Source organism: Cololabis saira, chromosome 19 (assembly GCF_033807715.1).
Source record: "Cololabis saira isolate AMF1-May2022 chromosome 19, fColSai1.1, whole genome shotgun sequence".
Classification (NCBI taxonomy): Eukaryota; Metazoa; Chordata; class Actinopteri; order Beloniformes; family Belonidae; genus Cololabis; species Cololabis saira.
The window spans coordinates 10,900,120-10,920,577 of record NC_084605.1 but is presented as its reverse complement, the minus strand read 5'-3'; the positions used below and the strand labels follow the sequence as shown (position 1 = coordinate 10,920,577).

Sequence of the window (20,458 nt, the reverse complement as noted above, 5' to 3'; positions counted from 1 at the left end):
TCATATCTCCTGCTCTCTGAAACACATGTTAATGCTCAATAGTACACATATATGGTTCTTTAATAGATTTACATTATACTAAGATACATTCATTTTCAATGGCTTTTGTCCTTAATGGCTTTTTTCCCCTTTACATTACTTTTACTTTTATACTTTAAGTAGTTTTGAAACCAGTACTTTTATACTTTTACTTGAGTAAAAAACTTGAGTTGATACTTCAACTTCTACAGGAGTATTTTTAAACTCTAGTATCTATACTTCTACCTGAGTAATGAATGTGAATACCTTTGACACCTCTGTTGACAAATCATGTCAGTGTTTGTCGTCTATGTGCAGACATTGTGTTGCAAAGGTGACTAGGTGCAATGTAGTTTCCAACTTTACTGATGAAAGCGTAAAGCTGTGGTAGAGATGACAAAAAAAGGCTGAGCCTATACAATAAACCTCTTAAACCAGGTACTATGAACAGAAGTGTAAAGATCTGATGAACAAAAAGGGATCTGTGATTTTGTGTTATTGTGACAAACGTTGCTACAGACATTTCACTAAAACGTCAAAAAATTGTTTGTTTGTGAATAAACTACATAATATGTCTCCATTTAAAGAATATGGAGCTGCCTGAGCTAATGCGGAAGTGTCTTGAGCTGCAATTCGAGTCCCATTCAAAAGCTTTCACTGCTGTCATAAAAGCAATCATTTTATACGAGTCTCAATTATGTTATCCTTAGACTGATATTAGTCAGGCTTCAAAGAGAGGTGTGTTTGGAGGTAGGAATGGGCGATATTTTACCGTTCACGATATACCGTCCAAAAAATTCCCCACGGTAAGAATTTGTCATCTCTAAAAACGATAAATTCCCGTTAATGACGTTTTTGTGTAAAGCTGATTTATGGTTCTGCGTTAAATCCACGCACAACGTACGTGAAGGAAGGAAGGAAGGAAGGAAGGAAGGAAGGAAGGAAGGAAGGAAGGAAGGAAGGAAGGAAGGAAGGAAGGAAGGAAGGAAGGAAGGAAGGAAGGAAGGAAGGAAGATATGAGCCAGAAAGAAAGAAAGAAAGAAAGAAGAAAGAAAGATATGAGCGAGAAAGAAAGAAAGAAAGAAAGAAAGAAAGAAAGAAAGAAAGAAAGAAATGAGCCAGAAAGAAAGAAAGAAAGAAATGAGCCAGAAAGAAAGAAAGAAAGAAATGAGCCAGAAAGAAAGAAAGAAAGAAAGAAATGAGCCAGAAAGAAAGAAAGAAAGAAAGAAGAAAGAAAGATATGAGCGAGAAAGAAAGAAAGAAAGAAAGAAAGAAAGAAAGAAAGAAAGAAAGAAAGAAAGATATGAGCCAGAAAGAAAGAAAGAAAGAAAGAAAGAAAGAAATGAGCCAGAAAGAAAGAAAGAAAGAAATGAGCCAGAAAGAAAGAAAGAAAGAAAGAAATGAGCCAGAAAGAAAGAAAGAAAGAAAGAAATGAGCCAGAAAGAAAGAAAGAAAGAAAGAAATGAGCCAGAAAGAAAGAAAGAAAGAAAGAAATGAGCCAGAAAGAAATGAGCCAGAAAGAAAGAAAGAAAGAAAGAAAGAAAGAAAGAAAGAAAGAAAGAAAGAAAGAAAGAAAGAAAGAAAGAAAGAAAGAAAGAAAGAAAGAAAGAAAGAAAGAAAGAAAGAAAGAAAGAAAGAAAGAAAGAAAGAAAGAAAGAAAGAAAGAAAGAAAGAAAGAAAAATTCCCATTGGTGTAGTTTAGTAGCATTTAGTATCTTTTAGAGCAGTGTTTTGGCTCCAAAGACTGAATGTGGTGATAGATTTATATTTAAAAAGGTGGAGTAATTGGTATTTTTCTATCGTCATTTTTATCGTTATCGGGATAAATGTCAGAAATTATGGTGATAATTTCTTTAGTCCATACCGCCCATCCCTATTTGGAGGTGTGATTGGCTTTATGGCCAGTCTCGGGAAATGGATTTTAAACATTTGTGGGAAACAGGTCAAAGAAGCTCAGTGAACTCATGGATCCCTCATCAGCCAGCTGTGGACACTTTGTTCAGATGAAAGTTAAATACAGTAACAGTAATCAATGAGGCTAAAATAGTTCCTAAGCTCCCCCTGGGGTTTTCCAAATAGAAATGTGTGCAAGTCAGTTTTCTTTTAACACAGATGATGCAGAGCTTTCTTGATCTGACCCTGTGGAAAGTTCAGTATTTCAATCACACATACTCACAATTAGTGGCCCGAGGCTGCAGGTGCAGCTGACTGGAGTGGATATTCTGCTCGTCTAATGTGTCCATCCAAGCTATTTTCCCAGGATCCGGGAAGCACAACTGGGGGTTCCCCTGAATATACACCCCACCCAACAGGATCTCTGCAGGATAACAATACATAACAAGAGCGATTAAAAAAGAACTTTAATTAACAAACAAGTCATAAATACAGTTGCAAACAAAAGCCTCTCCAAGCAAGTCTTGCTGGGCTTTAGTAAAAGCTGTTAATCTATGAACTGACCTGTGAGGCTCCTCAGCCGGAGGGTCCGTAGTCCTTTATTGGCCAAAGTGTTATCCAGCACAGCCAGCGCATAGCTGGAGTTGTACAGCTGGCTGCCTCTTATGATCCGAAGGTTGTCCAGAGGCACCACACTCACCGAGACATGTGCAACAAGTACGTAACCCTGAACCTCCACAATTTCCTGGTGAGGAAGAGGTGACGACACAAAATAAGTCCAAGAAACAGGAGAATTAACTGTAAACATTTGAGCCAAGTAACCCAAGTCAAAACCTCTTCCTCCTTTATTTAACAATAATAATAATAATAATAATAATAATAACAATAATAATAATAATAATAATAACAATAATAATAATAATAATAAAATACTTCATATGTATGGAGGATTTTTTGTGCCAAAATTAAATAAATAAATACATCATTAATTAATTAAATTGGGAATTAAATATATCATTAATTAATTAAATGTGTCATTAATTAATTAAAATTAGAATGAAATATGTCATTAATTAATTAAAATACAATTAATTTTAAGTAAAAATATATATTTATTATTTCAACATTTAATTAATTAATGACACATTTAATTAATGATTTCGTGTTGCGTGTGAATCATGAAATGTAAAACTGCATTTAATTAATTAATGACACATTTAATTAATGATTTCATGTTGCTGAATCATGAAATGAGTTTGACGAGTGAAACTGACAGTTTTACATTTACATTTCATGATTCAGCAACACAAAATTATTAATTAAATGTGTCATTAATTAATTAAATGCAGTTTTACATTTCATGATTCACACGCAACACGAAATCAATAATTCAATGTGTCATTAATTAATTAAATGCTGAAATAATAAATATATATTTTTACTTAAAATGAATTGTATTTTAATTAATTAATGACATATTTCATTCTAATTTTAATTAATTAATGACACATTTAATTAATGATATATTTCATTCCCATTTTAATTAATTAATGATGTATTTATTTATTTAATTTTGGCACAAAAAATCCTCCATACATATGTACAAACACATCTAGTTGATCTATACCTGTAGGAAAGAGAGGTCAGGGCTTCCATGGAGATGCGTAATCTCCAGGTTGCCATGGACAACCTGGCAGCCGGTGTAGAGTAGCTTCAGCGTCTCATAGTGATTTTCCAGACTGGAGGGCAGAACCAGTTTCATGTCCGTACCCAGGCAGACTGCAACACAGATAACATGCACCTAACTTAATCTAAGCGTGAAGTACAGTACATGTTTTAGTTCCATTGCATGAAAAAGGAAGACAAAACTGCATCTTATTAAGAACGGACAGTCCCATGTGGCCTTGTTGAGCAATGAATGTTTAACCTCTAAAAGATTAGGATATAAAAAGTTATAAATAAGGAATAGTGTTATGCTTCAGGCACATAACACAAGGATGAATATTTAGATCTAGACTGCACATTACATGACTGTGTAACTGTTTGCATGCAGCCTTGAATAGATACTTTGAAGGCCGACCCACGTGCACTGGCCCCGTTTCGGTCTCTTAGCGTATATATTTTGCACTGGCACCCGAGAGCACATTTTCCCCACAGTGGGTCACACACAGCATTACATTCAGGGTCATGCAGCAGTGCAATGCATGGGGGTTCTTGTAGATGCATAGCTCCCATGCCTTAGCAGGCGGTCACACAGTGGACAGTCCCTCCTCTTTGGAGGTTATAAATGACTTCCTTTGGCTTCCTTCCAACAGCCCTTCAATAGTCAACCCACTCTTCTTGATAGAGCCCCTCAACCCCCACTGCTGCGCTATCTCCGTCTCCCCTTTTGGAGAAGACAGCTGGATGGACTCACATCACTAGAGGAGCAGAACGTTCTGGCGTTCAGGAAAAAGGAGGGTGATTTTATGTGGTTTCTATCCAATATGAATGATAGCCACGAGTAACGTTTTCTTGCGATTGCAGAATACAAGCATATTAAAAGCTATTTCAACTTAGCCATAGAGTATTGTTAAATATAAGGTAGGGGTGGGCGATATGACCTAAAATTAATATCACGGTATTTTTCATCTTTTGAACGGTGACGGTATAATATCACAGTATTTTTTGGTACGTTTTGGGAGGAGTAGCCTGTCCTGTCCCTTTATGTGAATAAGGTTAATATTTTTATAATATAATAAGTAAATGGTAGGTATCCTTATCAAAAAGAGACATGGGAGAGTATTATGCATTCTCAACATATTTATTTGGCAAAAAACCTAAAGATCTTACTTAACAGTGTACAACAAAACAAAAATTAGCAGTTTAGTAACACAAGAACAGTGTAATAATGTGTGCTTTTACTCCGTATAAGGCATAAAATAAGAGCCACATTAAAAGCTGTCAGCAGGCTACGGCAGCAAATGGTCTATGATTAACACTGAGGCTGCCAAAAATACACACCCAGTAGTCCAAGCCTGTGTCAAATGTCAAATTAAACGACTATTCACTGCATTCTTTGATGATGTCATCATGGAAAATAGTATTTCATGTCAAACCAGGAAGGGGGCTCTGCTTTTACTCTGATCATTTTTAATGAAACATAAACACGGACAGAAGCTGAGTCTGTGGAAGACACACACACACTCTCACACACACACTTCTCAGGATTAGGTAAATGTACCGTACCAAAAGGCACGGCAGAGCAGATTTTCCATTTCTAAAAAGTCTTCTCCACGTCCCCTCCTTTTATCCCCTTATTGTTTGCTCTCCAAAAGTGTCACAGCAACGCCTGTGTATATGCGTTGCCTTGTGAGGTGCTGCCCACCCCCCTCCGTCCCCACAGCTTAAAATACTTGCTCTTTTATCACTCACTCGGCTGTCTGCATACTGCCATGCCACTATCCCTGCCTTTGTCTTCAATATTTACACAATAGTTTCAGTATATAAGTTGCAGTCTTTTACAACTTTTCCCCCTCATCTTCCCCCTCTGTCCAGTTCATACTAACAAAATCCCTGACAGGCTGCAAGTCGCTGGCCAACTCTGGAAAGTATCATCTCATAGAGATGAGTGTCATTGCATATCTAAAAGATGACACACTGCTGCAGATGATACCGAGGGGAGCACAGACCGGGCCGCAGACCCACGTCTTGTTTCAAAGACGCGTCACTGACCTGTGATCTTTCAGTTCATGAGACGAACCCAGTGTCAGACGTCAGACGAATAATCCTCAAACTTTAACGACAGCTAACGTTCACCCAAGCACATGCAGTTAAATGCATTATTGTCGATTTCTCCACAGCTGGCAACGTTGCTCTGGAAACTTCCCCTCTTCAGGTGTTTTTGTCGTTAGCAAGAGACTGTTCTTTGAGTTTTGACTGTCTAAAGTTGAAGAGTTTAAAATGTAAAGCTTTCACAGAGGATCATGTTATTCTTGAAAAAAATGACAAAATATGAGACACTTTGCTCTTTAATCTATCTTTCTTAACCTAGCTAATTTTCCCCTTTATTATGGGTTGTGTTTTTAATTTAAAATGATGCATGTTTTCAGGTACAGAATTGTCACATTCACCTTATAATAGATATTTTCAAATTTTTCTCCTTTTAGGAAATTTACATTTAAAAAAACTGAACATTTGTCCACTGAGCGCGTCAACCAGTTTCCTGGTCCCCTTTACCTCTTCAAGTCCATGACTCTGGAAAACAGGACAATGAACACATATAAAAAAAAGAAAAGGGTGCTCTCATTTTTACTGAAGCATTTAAATAAAGATGCCACTGTGGAAAGTTATGTAAAGTCTGTATTTTTCGTACAGGAACTATAAAGTCAAACCATTTTTTTCAAATTTGGTCAGATTTCAGTTTCAGAATCCTTAAACAATATTAGCTTTTTTTTTCTATATTGTATAATTCCATAATTATTTCATGAAAATCATGAGGTATTAGATGTAACCATTTTTGAGCGATTTATTTATCTATTTTTGTACTTGCTGCCAATAGGACCTGCAGCAACTAATTATCCTACCTCTGATTCAAAAATGCACAAAACACATCCAAAATAAAGAGTTCACATGTTGAGCGGTGCTTCTGTTTCAAATACTGATCCCAATGTTTTACAAACACGCTCTGATTTTGGGACAATCCAAGAAAATATGAAATAATTTGACTGTTTTGACTCACATTTCCTCCAGCAGTCGACTTGTATCTAGAGATACACCGATCGATCGGCAACCGATCGGTACCGGCCCGATAGGGCTGGGCGATATGGACCAAAAGTTATATCTCAATATTTTCTAGCTGAATGGCGATACTCGATATATATCGATATTTTTTTCTGTGCCATAATTGGGGTTTCCCCCAAAGCATTATAGCATAGCATCTCTGTTAGCTTCATTTTTTTCTGAGGCAAACCCTTAAAAAAACAGTCAGTTTTAATACAAAGCCTCGTGCCAAATGTCGCACAGGTTCCTTTATTAACAGAGGTCTGCACAATATCAAAATGTATAAAACAAATGAAATAAAAATAAACTGCCTGCATATATAGAATAAAAATGCTTCTTGAATAAAATAAAACAAATATCCCTTTCCTGCATAACAATTAAATTAAAATACCCTGTGCAATTAATACAATGTAGACAGTAACAGGCAGACTTTTCCACTGAGGTTGACAGTTGTGCAAATGACAAAACATTTGTGTAAATCTCAAATTAAACATTCAAGTCAATTTGTCCCAAAATAAGCTATATCAAAATCGTAATTTTTTTTTTTTTTTTTTTTTTTTTTTTTTTTTTTTTAATAATCGATATAAACGATATTGTCTCGTACCATATCGCGTTTGAAAATATATCGATATATATTAAAATCTCGATATATCGCCCAGCCCTACGGCCCGATAATGGCCCCATCGGTTTTGATCGGAGATCGGAAAATAATAGATCAAAGCAGGCTGGTCCGATGACGTTTACAACACCAAACCGCCGCCCGCGCATGCATTCCCACACCTCAGACCCAGGTGTCCCTAGGAGGCGCGGCCGTCTCTACACAACATCAACACTGAAAATGGCCTCGCTGGTGCGGGAGTTTTACAATGTCCGAATAGGACAACAAATTTGCAGTTTGCAAGGTGTGTCCAAAGAAGATACCCCGAGGAGGAATGTTACAAAAGAATTTCAGCACAACGAAGCTGATAAGACATTTTAAAGGAGTATATTGAGTTGCCAAAGTTGGCTGCCGCTAAGGCAGAGAAAGAAAAGGAGCAACGCCGGTAACTCTGTTGTAACAGAGACTTATAAATGACAGCAAGAAAAATAAAGAACTACATCGTAAGGTAATGAATTCATATGCTTTGCTCATCAGCCGCTTTCTGTTGTAGAAGAGATCGGGTTTAAATACATCGTTAGCAGCTTGGATCTGTGATACGCGCTGCCGTGTCGTAAATATTTCCAGACTGTTTCAAAACATTCCAGACTATATACAGTCCAAAACCTCATGCAGGACGACAGTCGTGCCAGTCGCTTCACGAGTGACATTTGGAGTTCTAGTGTGAAGAGTTTTCTTCACTCACAAGAGTTTCCTCACACACGGCGGATGCTATCGCTAAAGCTTTTACAAAGCTTAATAATTCATAATAATTTTTTATTTTAAGATTTAATTCCTCTTTCCACAGGAAAACTAAGGTTTATAGTTTACAACTTGTATCAACTTTTAGAGAGTGACATGTCTGCTGTTGTCTGTGTTGCTGAACATGTTGTACATAATTATTACCACAGGAAAGATGAAGCTAGTAAGCTACACTTACTCTTTGTAAGCTGAGTCTAAGTCGTCTCTAAGAGTCTCTAGAGTGTGAAATATTGCATATTGCCTCAGCCTGCAATAAAAACAGACAATTCATGATACTTTCTCATCTCCTAATTTTTATACTTAATAATACAATGTCTGTGTTGTGTACATGAGACAACACTATTGACGAATTTATGGATTTCACGCTGTGATCGGTGATCGGCAATATCGGGATCGGCAGATTCTGATTTTGGAGATCGGTGATCGGCCCTCAAAATCCCGATCGGTGCATCTCTACTTGTATCCTCATATTTGTCTTGCCAAAGGGTCGATTTTGCTGTTTTTAAAAAGCCAGGTGCATTATTCTTTACTCAGGGGTTACATAACCTTAGGTCTCTAGAAGTAAATGATTGCAGGCTTTGAGTTAAATCTTAAATACGTTAATCTCTACCAGTAGTAGAACACAAGGATGATTAAAAAGACCATGTAAAAGAGTCTGTACTCCAAATCAAAGTACTTGTCAAATGCACCAAAGTTACCAAAATTACAAAACGATGGCAACTGATGTTGAAATTACTAATAAATGTTTTTAGCTCGTCCCTGGACTGATTTGGAAATGGTTTAAGACAATTGTGGAATCAAAAACAGTGATGATTCTGATATTTGTAAAACTTTATCAGGCACACTTTAGCACTTAATGTATCCATGTTTTATCTAGAGATGGACCTATGGATCAGCTAGTGATCAGAATCTATGCCAATATTGGTATCATATAAGATTATTTCTTTAAATTGAGTTTAATTGTATTCATTTAAATAAAACGGATGCATTTACTGTAAACTTGGAAGCTTAAAATAGTGATTACATCGTGATTACACAGTCACTGAGGAACATGTTGTGGATGTTTTGCAGCAAGTACGGAAGAAAAAATAAATTAATTTATACAGCCCATAAGGAAAAAAGTAGCTTGTGGATTAACAACAACCAAAACATCTGAGACAAATTTAATCCAACACTTAAAAACAGACTCACTCCGCTAAGCATGCTCAATGTTTTGAAGCTTAAAAATGTTGAGAAGCTAAAAACAAAGTAGAGCCAGTAGATCACATGTCCCGCAGCCTCTGCTATCTTTAATTGTTGGTTAAGTTAAGCATAAGAAAGAAAGCTGAAATAATCCCAAAATCAGTACTGATAGCCCAGCCCTACGAAAAAAAAAATTACAATCGGACTAGGCAAATCAAATTACAATAGGTGCATTACTGGCTTTATCTAATTTGTTAGATAAGGAAGTGATTTTTGTTGTTATGTTTGTTTTTTAAACAATCCTGACATGACACAATGGATAACACTGCTGTTTTGTCTTTTACTGAATAAAAAGGGAAAAATTGTCAACAATAAAGATCCTTGAATGTTTAAAAAATGAATAAGCTATTAAAAACAATGAGTGCTTTAATTATCCTATAATCATATGAATGATTAACATTATTTAGCTTCTGAGCTTTATTTTTACTTTAGTTTAGTTTAGTTTATTTTCGGTCATGACACACAAAAAAATAAATAAAAAACCAAGAATAAAACTGACAACAAGAAAAAGTTCAATTGTTCAAAGAAAACATAACAAAAAAGTTTCCAGTATACAAATAAACAAATAACATCTAGACCGAAAAAGGGGTAGGCTGAAGCAAAGCTTATTATTTGCCTACCCTCAAAAAGATTAATTAAATTAATAAAATAAAAGCAAAAAGTAAGAGAAACTGCCCATAAAACAAATTGCCTCTGTAGGGATAACAAACATTCCTCAAAAAATAAAAGATTTTTTAAAATAAAGGTGCAGTCTACATGTTACCTTCATCCTTAAAAAATCAAAGCAAATCACCAATTAAATAAATAAATACCCAAATCAACATCAAGCCACTCATTAATTTAATATAAGGAAATCATCCTTCTTTTCAATGTTTTTTTAAATAAAGTTAAAGTTCTACATAATTTCAAATCTATATCTAATTTATTCCATACATCCACCACTGCCACTGTAATGCATCTCAGTAAATTAAAACACCGACAGATTTCAAAGTAATCTCGCTTCAGGAGACAATGTGACATTTAAAAACTGACGGTGTTGATCTAATGAATTGCTTAAGACTGCAGACTGAAAAATTGGAGGCCAACTTGAAGCCACACCTGCACATGGCAGCGCTCCAGTCAGCACAGAGGGTGTGTGTCCGTGTCCTGTGTTTAGAAGCACGTGTACGCTGAATGACACAAACACAGTGCTACTGCAGGATTTAGACCGTACCACGGTGGAAGAGTCTGCTTGTACAGCACAGCAGTACAGTCAAGCAGAACCTCTAGCCAACACTCCTCTGACATCCTTTCAAGGCTCAACACAAACAGAGCAGGCTAATCCAACAGCACTTTGTGTCTCACTTTATTATCCCTCTAATTTAAAACTGCAGTCCAGATTCTGCAAAAGTCCTGATCCTTTAAAACTTTTCTTACACAAACTCCATATTTCCCCCAACACATTCTTTCTTCCTCTTCACGCCGTAGCCACAAAAACAGGTATTGCTCAACAGACAAGCAGAACAGGCTTTGTACTGTGCTTTCTGAAGAAACGCAGATACAAGCTCCTCACCTATTCACGCTGTTGTGCACAGACTACGATCACAACAACAAACTCAAAAACATGCAGCACCAGAGCATTAGGCACCTCCTGTACTGCTGCCCATCTATGAACAACAGCTTGAGTGATGTGTAGCTGGATTCACATGAGGATGCTGTTTTCAAGAAGAAGGGCCGCAAGCAGAGAGCAGAGCAGACAAAAATAATCTAGATGAGAGTGTAATTAGGAAAAAAAAGATGTATAGCCGTTTCAGTATAACTTAACATGATAGATGACACTTGCAGACCAAAGCTGGATGATTACCATTTGTATTGAAGTTTATATTGTCTAAGAGCCTAGTTTTAGTTTAGTTTTAGTTTATTGTTTTGCAGTTTTTAAAAATATACAGGAAATATCAAATATAAATACTATAGGTGCAGGAAGAGGCAAAAAACCCAATGGACTTATTTGAAGCCTCCACTGAAGATATTAAAATTTCATGTGTTATAAAGAACACAAGATTAGCATACAAAAACAAAAAGTATAACTACACAAAAGTGATGACAAACTAATAATGCAATATATAAATAATAAAGAATAAAGAAAAAAAATAAGTGTGTGTGAGTGTGCATGGGATATTGTTTTTACAACTTATATTGACTCCTGAGCAAATAAGACAGTACATGTCACTATGAGTGAAACACAAAAAAGCTACAAAAAGAACATGGATAGTATGTACAACATTACATTGGGAAAACAGTTACAAAACAGCAGTCAAGTGGTCCTTCAAACGTCTTTTGTAACATTTCAAAGAGGAAGAGCTCTTTGCGATGTGGGAAAAATCATTCCACAATTTAGTGCCCTAAATGTGCCCTAAATGTGCCTAAATATATCATAAGTGTAGCACAGGATAACTTTTAATTAGAATGAATTTTATGATAATAGCATATAGGGCAGTTCGATTAATCGATTTTAAATCGTAATCGCGATTATGTAATTAGAACGATGTTAAAACGTGAAAATCGTAAAATCGATTTTTCACTTTTTTTTTTTTTTTTTTTTTTAACCTTGTCTGCACACATATTAATGATTGATACCATATTAATGATTGATGGAAATACCTCTCAATACCTGCGACAAGTGCCCCATCGGAGAGGCTCTTTAGTGTAGGAGGGGGCGTTGTAACATGCCACCGGGCATCCCTCAAGCCAGATGTGGTAGACCGGCTCGTGTTCCTTGCAAAAAACTTGCAAATGTGAATAGCAAATGTAATGACTGACATTACACACCTCTACCTCCTTCATGGGTTGCATTATTATTTAGCATGCAAAGACCCAGTTTAGTTTAATTAGAAAATGTCTTGTTTTATTTAATTGGAAATATAACTTACTGTATGTTTGCTGATTTGCTGATTTTTTTTTCAGAGATAAAACTTTATATTTCATTATATTTTTTAAAACTTTTTTCAACTTATTTTACAGAGTTTTGCACTTTATTCATTCATTTTTGGTTTAATAAGAGCAACGTTGTGCACTTAAAGTCCAATGGGGCAAATGTTCAATAAAAAAACAGCATATTTGAAATAATTTCTTTGCCTTTTGTCAATTCACAAAATAATCGTAATCGTAATCGAAAATCGGATTTTGAGAGAAAAAAAATCGAGATTTTATTTTTGGGCAAAATCGAACAGCCCTAATAGCATATACATGTATAATTATGAGTATTTTAAAATAATTACTCCTAAATTGGTGTTTAATAATTTCCATGTGGCTCTGTATTGATCTTACAAGTTCTTGGAACTGAACTCTTTCACCAAATTAGAGTCGGACATTTAATGTTTTGATGGTGGCGGTGGAGAGGGCTGCTTTACACGTAAAAGTTCCCATGCCATTTCAAACGAGTGAGATGCAGTGACTGTGAAGGTCACGGCACATGATTAATCTTTTTTTTCATACACGTCAAATCATTCATTGCGCTATCATACTCTGTAGAAGTGGACAATGTGATATCTAGGAAGAGAAAACCCTGATGAGGATCGAGATGTTTCAAGGGATCCAAGAGATCACTCAAAGCAACTTTGTGTTGATTTGCATTATTACTCAAACTCTACCAACAAAGGCCTCAACCTCCCCAACAAACCCTGTGGGGGTCACTGGTCCAAACAGGTCATTTAATCGATGTTTTTGTTTGTTTTTTTAAACCACTCAGCTGTCAAGTGTGCATTCATGAACGTTCATGCAGTGCAACTCGGTATCATATGGTTCAGATATAAATTTAGATCAACGTTGTTGTTTTTTTTAAGTTTTTTTTCCCACTGACACTCTAATCAAGTCCTGACCTTTTAATGATCAGTCCCAGAAGAAGAGACGCCTCCCTCAAATCACACCAAGAGACAATCATCCAGGTTTTGTCAACCTTCTGCAACTCAGTAACTGGTTTTAAATATTGGATAAAAATTGAATTGGTGAAAATCTTTATAATAAATGACTTAATTAATAAGGCTAATATATGATTGAACCAAGAAGGTGAGCCTATCTGCTCTTTAAAGCCCATGTTTAGTTTTCTGTGTTAATACTCTAAGGGTGCGTCCCAATACTCCCCCTCGCCCTCCTTTTCTTCCCTAACCCTAACTTTTGCGCGTTCCCGTGAAGGTAGTGGTGTCCCAATTCCTCTTTTCACCTAGGGGGAGGGGGCATAACGAGGGCTAGGGGCTGAGAATAGCCCCTTCAAATCGAGGGATTTCAGATGCTGACTTGGCGAGCGAGGGGGTATGAAAAAAAGAGGCTCTGCGTCGATTTGACTCGCCGACCGAAGGCAAACAGGCAGACTGGTCGCAGAGAAATAGAGAGAAATAATCCTGTGACTCGTCAGATTTGTTTTGGATGTTTCTGATATAATAGTCTTCAGAAACCACAAAGTAATCCAGCTGTTATCTGGGTAATTTACACACTTTCAGATAAAGTTGCGGAAGATCACGCCAGAATAAAGGGATTTATGGTACCGCGTTACACCAACGCAGATCCTACGGCGGAGGTTACGCAACCTACGCCGTAGGCTCTGCGTCGATTTAACGCGGACCCAAGCTCCGGACCCGGCAGACAGAAATCTCTAAATTTCGGAGCAAATTTCTTAACAGGCGTAGCTACAACTGTTAGATTTCATCTATTAAACCAACATATTCCTAAATGATTTATTTCAGCCGGCGTGATTCTCAACAGAGCTGCGTCCCGGGAGAGAGTGTCTCTCCCGGGGCGACGGAGCAGCCTGACCCGGCGGACACGTCTCTTCTCGGGCTGTGAGCTGCTGCAGCGCCCCGGGGCCGGCGGCTCTTCTCATCTCCGAAAACATCGGGTCAAATTTCTTAACAGGCGTTATTTGGATAAACTGAGCCCCGGTTGGGGATCTTAAGGTTACCATTATACCTGAAAAAATATTAAAACTTAATAAAGTGCCATATTAACAGCGCTACAGCTGAAATTAAAACAGCTTTTGGCTCTCAGCTTCCTGATCAGGTTAGGGATGAAAACGAGGGGTAGGGGGAGAAATGGGACAGGCACCTGGGCCAAGTGCCCTAGATCTCAAGTGCCCTAAAATCTCCCCCTTCTTTTTTAGGGCTTAGGGAAGAAAAGAAGTGCGAGTGGAGAAAAGAAGGGCGAGTGAAGGAGAATTGGGATTGGGCCTAATTGTCCTTGAGTTTGGGACAGCTGGATGGACAAAACAAGAAGTTTGAAAACAGGAGATTTGTGAGACCTGTTATTATAAATTGGTATTCTACTGATATGATAAATAAAAATACTGATATTCACCTTAAGTGAAAATAAGTGACAGTATGAAGAAACATGCTGGAAGTAGGGCTGGGCAATTTTGGACAAAAATAAAATCCAGATTTTTTTTCTCTGAAAACCCGATTTTCGATTTCGATTTTTTTGGTAAAACTACAAAAGACAATGGAATAAATTGTTTCAAATATTTTATCTTTATTTTTAAAGAAAAATAAACAAATTTCCCTATTGGGAATGAAGTGCGTACTGTAAATCCTCCTTGAGTTTAGTAAAGTGACAACATTTACAATTTTCTTGACCAAACAAAGATGACTAGACGAGCTCTGTCTGTAATGCAGCCAGCTGCAAAAAAGGAAAATCGATTTTCCTTTTTTTAACATCGATTGTGATTAATAAATCCGATTTAGATTTAAAATCGATTAATCGCACAGCCCTAGCTGGAAGTGTTCCATGCAGCAAAAAAGTAATGAAAAGATATGACATTTCTATTACTTTGTTTCTCACTCAACACACAAGAGTAGAAATATAATCATGATCAACAGGAGTTTCAATGATGAAATAGTTTGTCTGTGTATTAAACATTTATCATTATTTTAGCGCCCTAATCTCATTACGGTTCCAGCACACGGAAAAGATCCAGGTTGAAAGTTTCCAGCTCAAACACAAAGAGAGCAAACAAGAAGGATTAATGATGGCAACGAGCATCGGTGTGCGAGTTAGATCACTAACCCACAGTCCAGTCTAGACCGGTGAGTCACGGCCGGCCAGGTTAACCTGCAACCAAGGCCCATCCAGTAGGACTTAATCACTGCTCACTGAGTTCAGATCAATGGGCGCAATGAAGTGGGACAAGGACACGAACGCGATGGATACTGAGGCCATTGATACACACAGACGCACAAGCAGGGGAGGCTACAAAGTTTGTGTTTGTCTGTGTACAAGTGTGTAAGTCAGAAAATGTTATATAACAAAACATGACAGTACCTAGAGATGAATGCTGCTGTGCTGTGACTCTGGGAACCAGTCAGAGCACTCGCGCTGATCTGATGCCTCACAGTTTGACACCGTGGACTAAAGTGTACCAACCAGTTCCCGCCAAACAATGCAGTCGTATTTGGAAATGACTTCATCTGTGACTATCGGGTTTGTTTGTGTAGGAATAGACGTGGTGTTGGTTGGGGTAGCTAATAAAATGGATGGTTGTTTGTGCTCTTATAATTCAATTTAGCAACGAAGAGAAGGATTTGATAGATAAGATTTCTGTAAAAATGTTTAAACTAAAGCTAAGACATCATACTGTTTAGCATGATGGAAACTGACAAGCACAAGACAGTCAATGAATAATTGCAACCAAAAAAAAGTCACTTATTGATTTGACAATTGTTTTGCCATATGCTATTGCCAGTGCAAAGGCTTTTAAAATCATCTGACCATGTTTATTGATATTTCAGATGCACAAACAGCAATATGCACTAAAATGCTGCATCAAACTATGATTTTATTGATTTCTACTCACTGGCTGCTCAATAAAATCTCCCAGCAGAGACAGTAATGACTTCAAAGTGATTTAACCCAAAAGCCAAACGCAGTTCTCATAGATTTAGACCAGGAAGTAAGAAGTGCATTTCAGGAGCTGTGTTGCTCAAGAGTGTCTTTAACTGTAATTATCTTTATGAATGTGAAAACTACAGTTGAATGAATTCAGGAGAAATGTGTGTGTAAAGGGGGGGGTTACACAACTTCCTGCAGATGCATTATAAACACACGTGCAGTTAGGGTATTTACTATAACCTGTAAAAACAAACCACAACAACATAAAGGGGGGGTCGTCAGATTTGTATTTCGCAGATCTGCAGCTTCAGTTAGATCCTGTTTTACTGGCATCTTGTCAAGCTCCAAGTGTGACAAGTGGCCCTCTATCAGACAATGTCCCCTTTGCAGCCAGAAGTGAATAATTGACATCGTCATGATCCTTGGCACACAATGCACTCCCTGTTGTTCCTGTTGGCTTGTTTTTGTTTACCACAAGAAGAAAAAAAAAAGAAAATTCAGCGTTAAATCCGCCGGCAACACACAACTATGCGAGTTGCGAGGCGGGTTCTCACTTTTCTTACCTGTTAATAGGGCTGGGCGATTTTGGACAAAAATAAAATCCCGATTTTTTTCTCTGAAAACGTGATTTTCGATTTCGATTTTTTTGGTAAAACTACAAAAGACAATGGAATAAATTGTTTCAAATATTTTATCTTTATTTTTAAAGAAAAATAGCAAACAAATTTCCCTATTGGGAATGAAGTGCAATTGAAAGATACTGTAAATCTTCCTTGAGTTTAGTAAAGTGACAACATTTACAATTTTCTTGACCAAACTAAGATGACTAGACGTGCTTTGTCTGTAATGCAGCCAGCTGCAAAAAAGGAAAATCGATTTTCCGATTTTCCTTTTTTAACATCGATCGTGATTAATAAATCCGATTTAGATTTAAAATCGATTAATCGCACAGCCCTACCTGTTAATACTGTTTCTAAAGCCCTTTTTTTTAGCATTATTAGTTCTTGCATTATCATAACGTGCTTCAAACTTCTGGATGGGACTTTCTGACATAAACAATGAAGTTTATTGCAGGGCTGCTGCCTGACAGGTGGGATTGTAGTTCTTATCAGCGCTCCATAAATCCCACCAGTCCCGGCAGAGACGGACGAGTCACGGAGGAGGAATGTACTCGTCCTCTTGAGCACGAAAAACCCGGAATAAATCCCGAAAACATAACCACCGGGGTAAAATAACAAATAACAAAATAACCCACACTCCCCTTAAAAAAAGTTAGGTCCTTTTTGGCCTGCAGAGAGGCGAAGTAAAGGCGAGAAAAGTGACCCACCTTCTCTGGCCGCGGCGGCTCCGAGCAGCGCGGCTCCCAGGAACACCAAACTCCTCACCGCCTCCATCTGCTCACACCCGGCTCCCCTGCTCCATATTCACACCTTAATCACCAACAAAACCAGACGTTTCCGTGTCCTTCCACGCTACAGGGGTTAGTTCTCGCTTTCTTCGGCACTTTTTAAGGGGTTGCGTGCCTCCCAATCCCGGAAAACTTCTTCCAGTGGAGTCTCCGTGAGTGTCGGGAGTGAGAGTGTGACAGCGAGCAGGAGTTGGTGCGCGCTCCCGCGAAGGCCTGAGCGGGGAGTGGTTGGTTCACTTAACCCGCCCTCCCCGTAAACTATCTACTATACAGATATTGTTAGCCTTTGGCTTCCAAGGTTTTGCTCCTGCAGAGCTGTCAAAAGTATTCACATTCATTACTCAGGTAGAAGTGTAGATACTAGAGTTTAAAAATACTCCTGTAGAAGTTGAAGTATCATCTCAAGTTTTTTACTCAAGTAAAAGTTTAGTTTAGTGTAGTTTATTGTTTTGCACAATTTTTTAAAAATATACAGGAAATATCAATGATAAACACTATAGGTGCCGGAAGAGGCAAAAAACCCAATGGGCTTATTTGAAGCCTCCACAGAAGATATTAAAATTTCATGTCAAGATTGATGGCAAACTAATAATGCAATATATAAATAATAAAGAATAAAGACAAAAAATAAGTGTGTGTGAGTGTGCATGGGATATTGTTTCTACAACTTATATTATATTGACTCCTGAGCAAATAAGATGGTACATGTAACTATGAGTGAAACACAAAAAAAAACAAAAAAACAAAAGGAACATGGATACATGAACAACAATACATTGGGAAAACAGTTACAAAACAGCAGTCAAGTGGTCCTTCAAACGTCTTTTGTAATATTTCAGAGAGGACGAGCTCTTTGCCAAGTGGGAAAAATCATTCCACAATTTAGTGCCCCTAAATCTCACCGAAAATTGACCTCTGCAAGTGAGAAATTTAGGAGGATGAAGATCTGAGGATTGTCGAGTTGAATAAGAATGAATCTCTGAGTTTAATTTAAAGTAAGTCTTGAACTGTCCAGGAATATTACCTTCACTTGAATTTAGCTTATAAATAAAAACGCATATCTGAAAAATATTGATATCATAAATAGTAAGAATCTGGAGTTTGTGAAATAAAGGAGTAGATGAAGCGTGTGACTCTGATCGAGTATAAAAAGTATAAAAGTACTGGTTTCAAAACTACTTAAAGTATAAAAGTAAAAGTAATGTAAGGGGGAAAAAAGCCATTAAGGACAAAAGCCATTGAAAATGAATGCATCTTAGTATAATGCAAATATATTAAAGAACCATATATGTGTACTATTGAGCATTAACATGTGTTTCAGAGAGCAGAAAAAATGATGACTAGTTGCCTATAAGTATTGTAATGGTGCAAAAAGTCAAACTTCAGAGGCATGTTATCTTTTATCCTAACCTTTATTAGAATGTGCATCCAAGTTTAGTTGCAGGAATCTGAGGGAACGGATGTAAGAACAAAACTGGACAAGAACATCTGAAACAACCACAACCAAATTCACTCTATCCGGATGGAGCAATTTAACTGGATAGTTTTTTTTTAAAGGCCGAAATGAAATAGAGTAACGAAGCTGTTTTTAAAATGTAAGGAGTAAAAAGTACAGATAATTGTGTGAAAATGTAAGGAGAAAAGTAAAAAGTCGACAGAAAAATAATTACTCCAGTGAAGTATAGATAACCAAAATTTCTACTTAAGTAAGGTAACAAAGTATTTGTACTTCGTTACTTGACACCTCTGCTTACCCGAAACCTTTTAGTCCAACAACCAGTACTCGAGTACCTCCCCGTAAACTATCTACTATACAGATATTGTTAGCCTTTGGCTTCCAAGGTTTTGCTCTTGCAGAGGTGTCAAAAGTATTCACATTCATTACTCAGGTAGAAGTATAGATACTAGAGTTTAAAAATACTCCTGTAGAAGTTGAAGTATCATCTCAAGTTTTTTACTCGAGTAAAAGTATAAAAGTACTGGTTTCAAAACTACTTAAAGTATAAAAGTAAAAGTAATGTAAGGGGGGGAAAACCATTAAGGACAAAAGCCATTGAAATGAATGTATCTTAGTATAATGCAAATATATGAAAGAACCATATATGTGTACTATTGAGCATTAACATGTGTTTCAGAGAGCAGGAGATATGATGACTAGTTGCTTATAAATATTGTAATGGTGCAAAAAGTCAAACTTCAGAGGCATGTTATCATTTATCCTAACCTTTATTGGAATGCACATCCAAGTTTAGTTGCAGGAATCTGAGGGAACGGATGTAAGAACAAAACTGGACAAGAACATCTGAAACAACCACAACCAAATTCACTCTATCCGGATGGAGCAATTTAACTGGATAGTTTTTTTTTAAAGGCCGAAATGAAATAGAGCTGTTTTTAAAATGTAAGGAGTAAAAAGTACAGATAATTGGGTGAAAATGTAAGGAGTAAAAGTAAAAAGTCGTCTCAAAAATAATTACTCCAGTGAAGTATAGATAACCAAAATTTCTACTTAAGTAAGGTAACGAAGTATTTGTACTTCGTTACTTGACACCTCTGCTTGTCAGTACCACTCAAGGTGACCAAACTTGCTTATAATTTTTGAAAAGATCCATGTCTATAGATAATATTTTGGTATGATAACCCTCCCTGAGTGGCAGCTGGATCATAGTTATCAGCTCATGAAGTTACCCAGCCCCTTCAGAACATTACATTTTAGATGCTGGTGCATATCCTGGTTTAGACTCTTGTACACAGTACTCGAGTTGTAAAAAAAAATCAGGGGGGATGGTGGATTTTATCATATGGGGACAGATAATTTGTGCTGATTACAAATAATATAATATATTACAAATAATAGCACTGACCAAAACACCTGCAGAAATACT

The 20,458-nt window shown here is 37.0% G+C and overlaps 1 protein-coding gene across 2 annotated transcripts in view; it reads right to left on the bottom strand.

Moving 5' to 3' along the window:
• The window catches only part of erbb2 (erb-b2 receptor tyrosine kinase 2), a 46,485-nt gene extending 28,753 nt beyond the window's left edge, over positions 1–17,732 (bottom strand). For both annotated transcript variants that reach the window (XM_061709186.1, XM_061709187.1), the window contains exons 1-4: positions 17,493–17,732; positions 3,539–3,690; positions 2,476–2,656; positions 2,195–2,335 (exon numbers count right to left, since the gene is read on the bottom strand). In XM_061709186.1, the coding sequence (XP_061565170.1) occupies positions 2,195–2,335; positions 2,476–2,656; positions 3,539–3,690; positions 17,493–17,559 (541 nt within the window). In that variant the 5' untranslated portion in view covers positions 17,560–17,732. The remainder of the gene's footprint in view (positions 1–2,194; positions 2,336–2,475; positions 2,657–3,538; positions 3,691–17,492) is intronic.
• Positions 17,733–20,458: the final 2,726 nt, after the last annotated feature.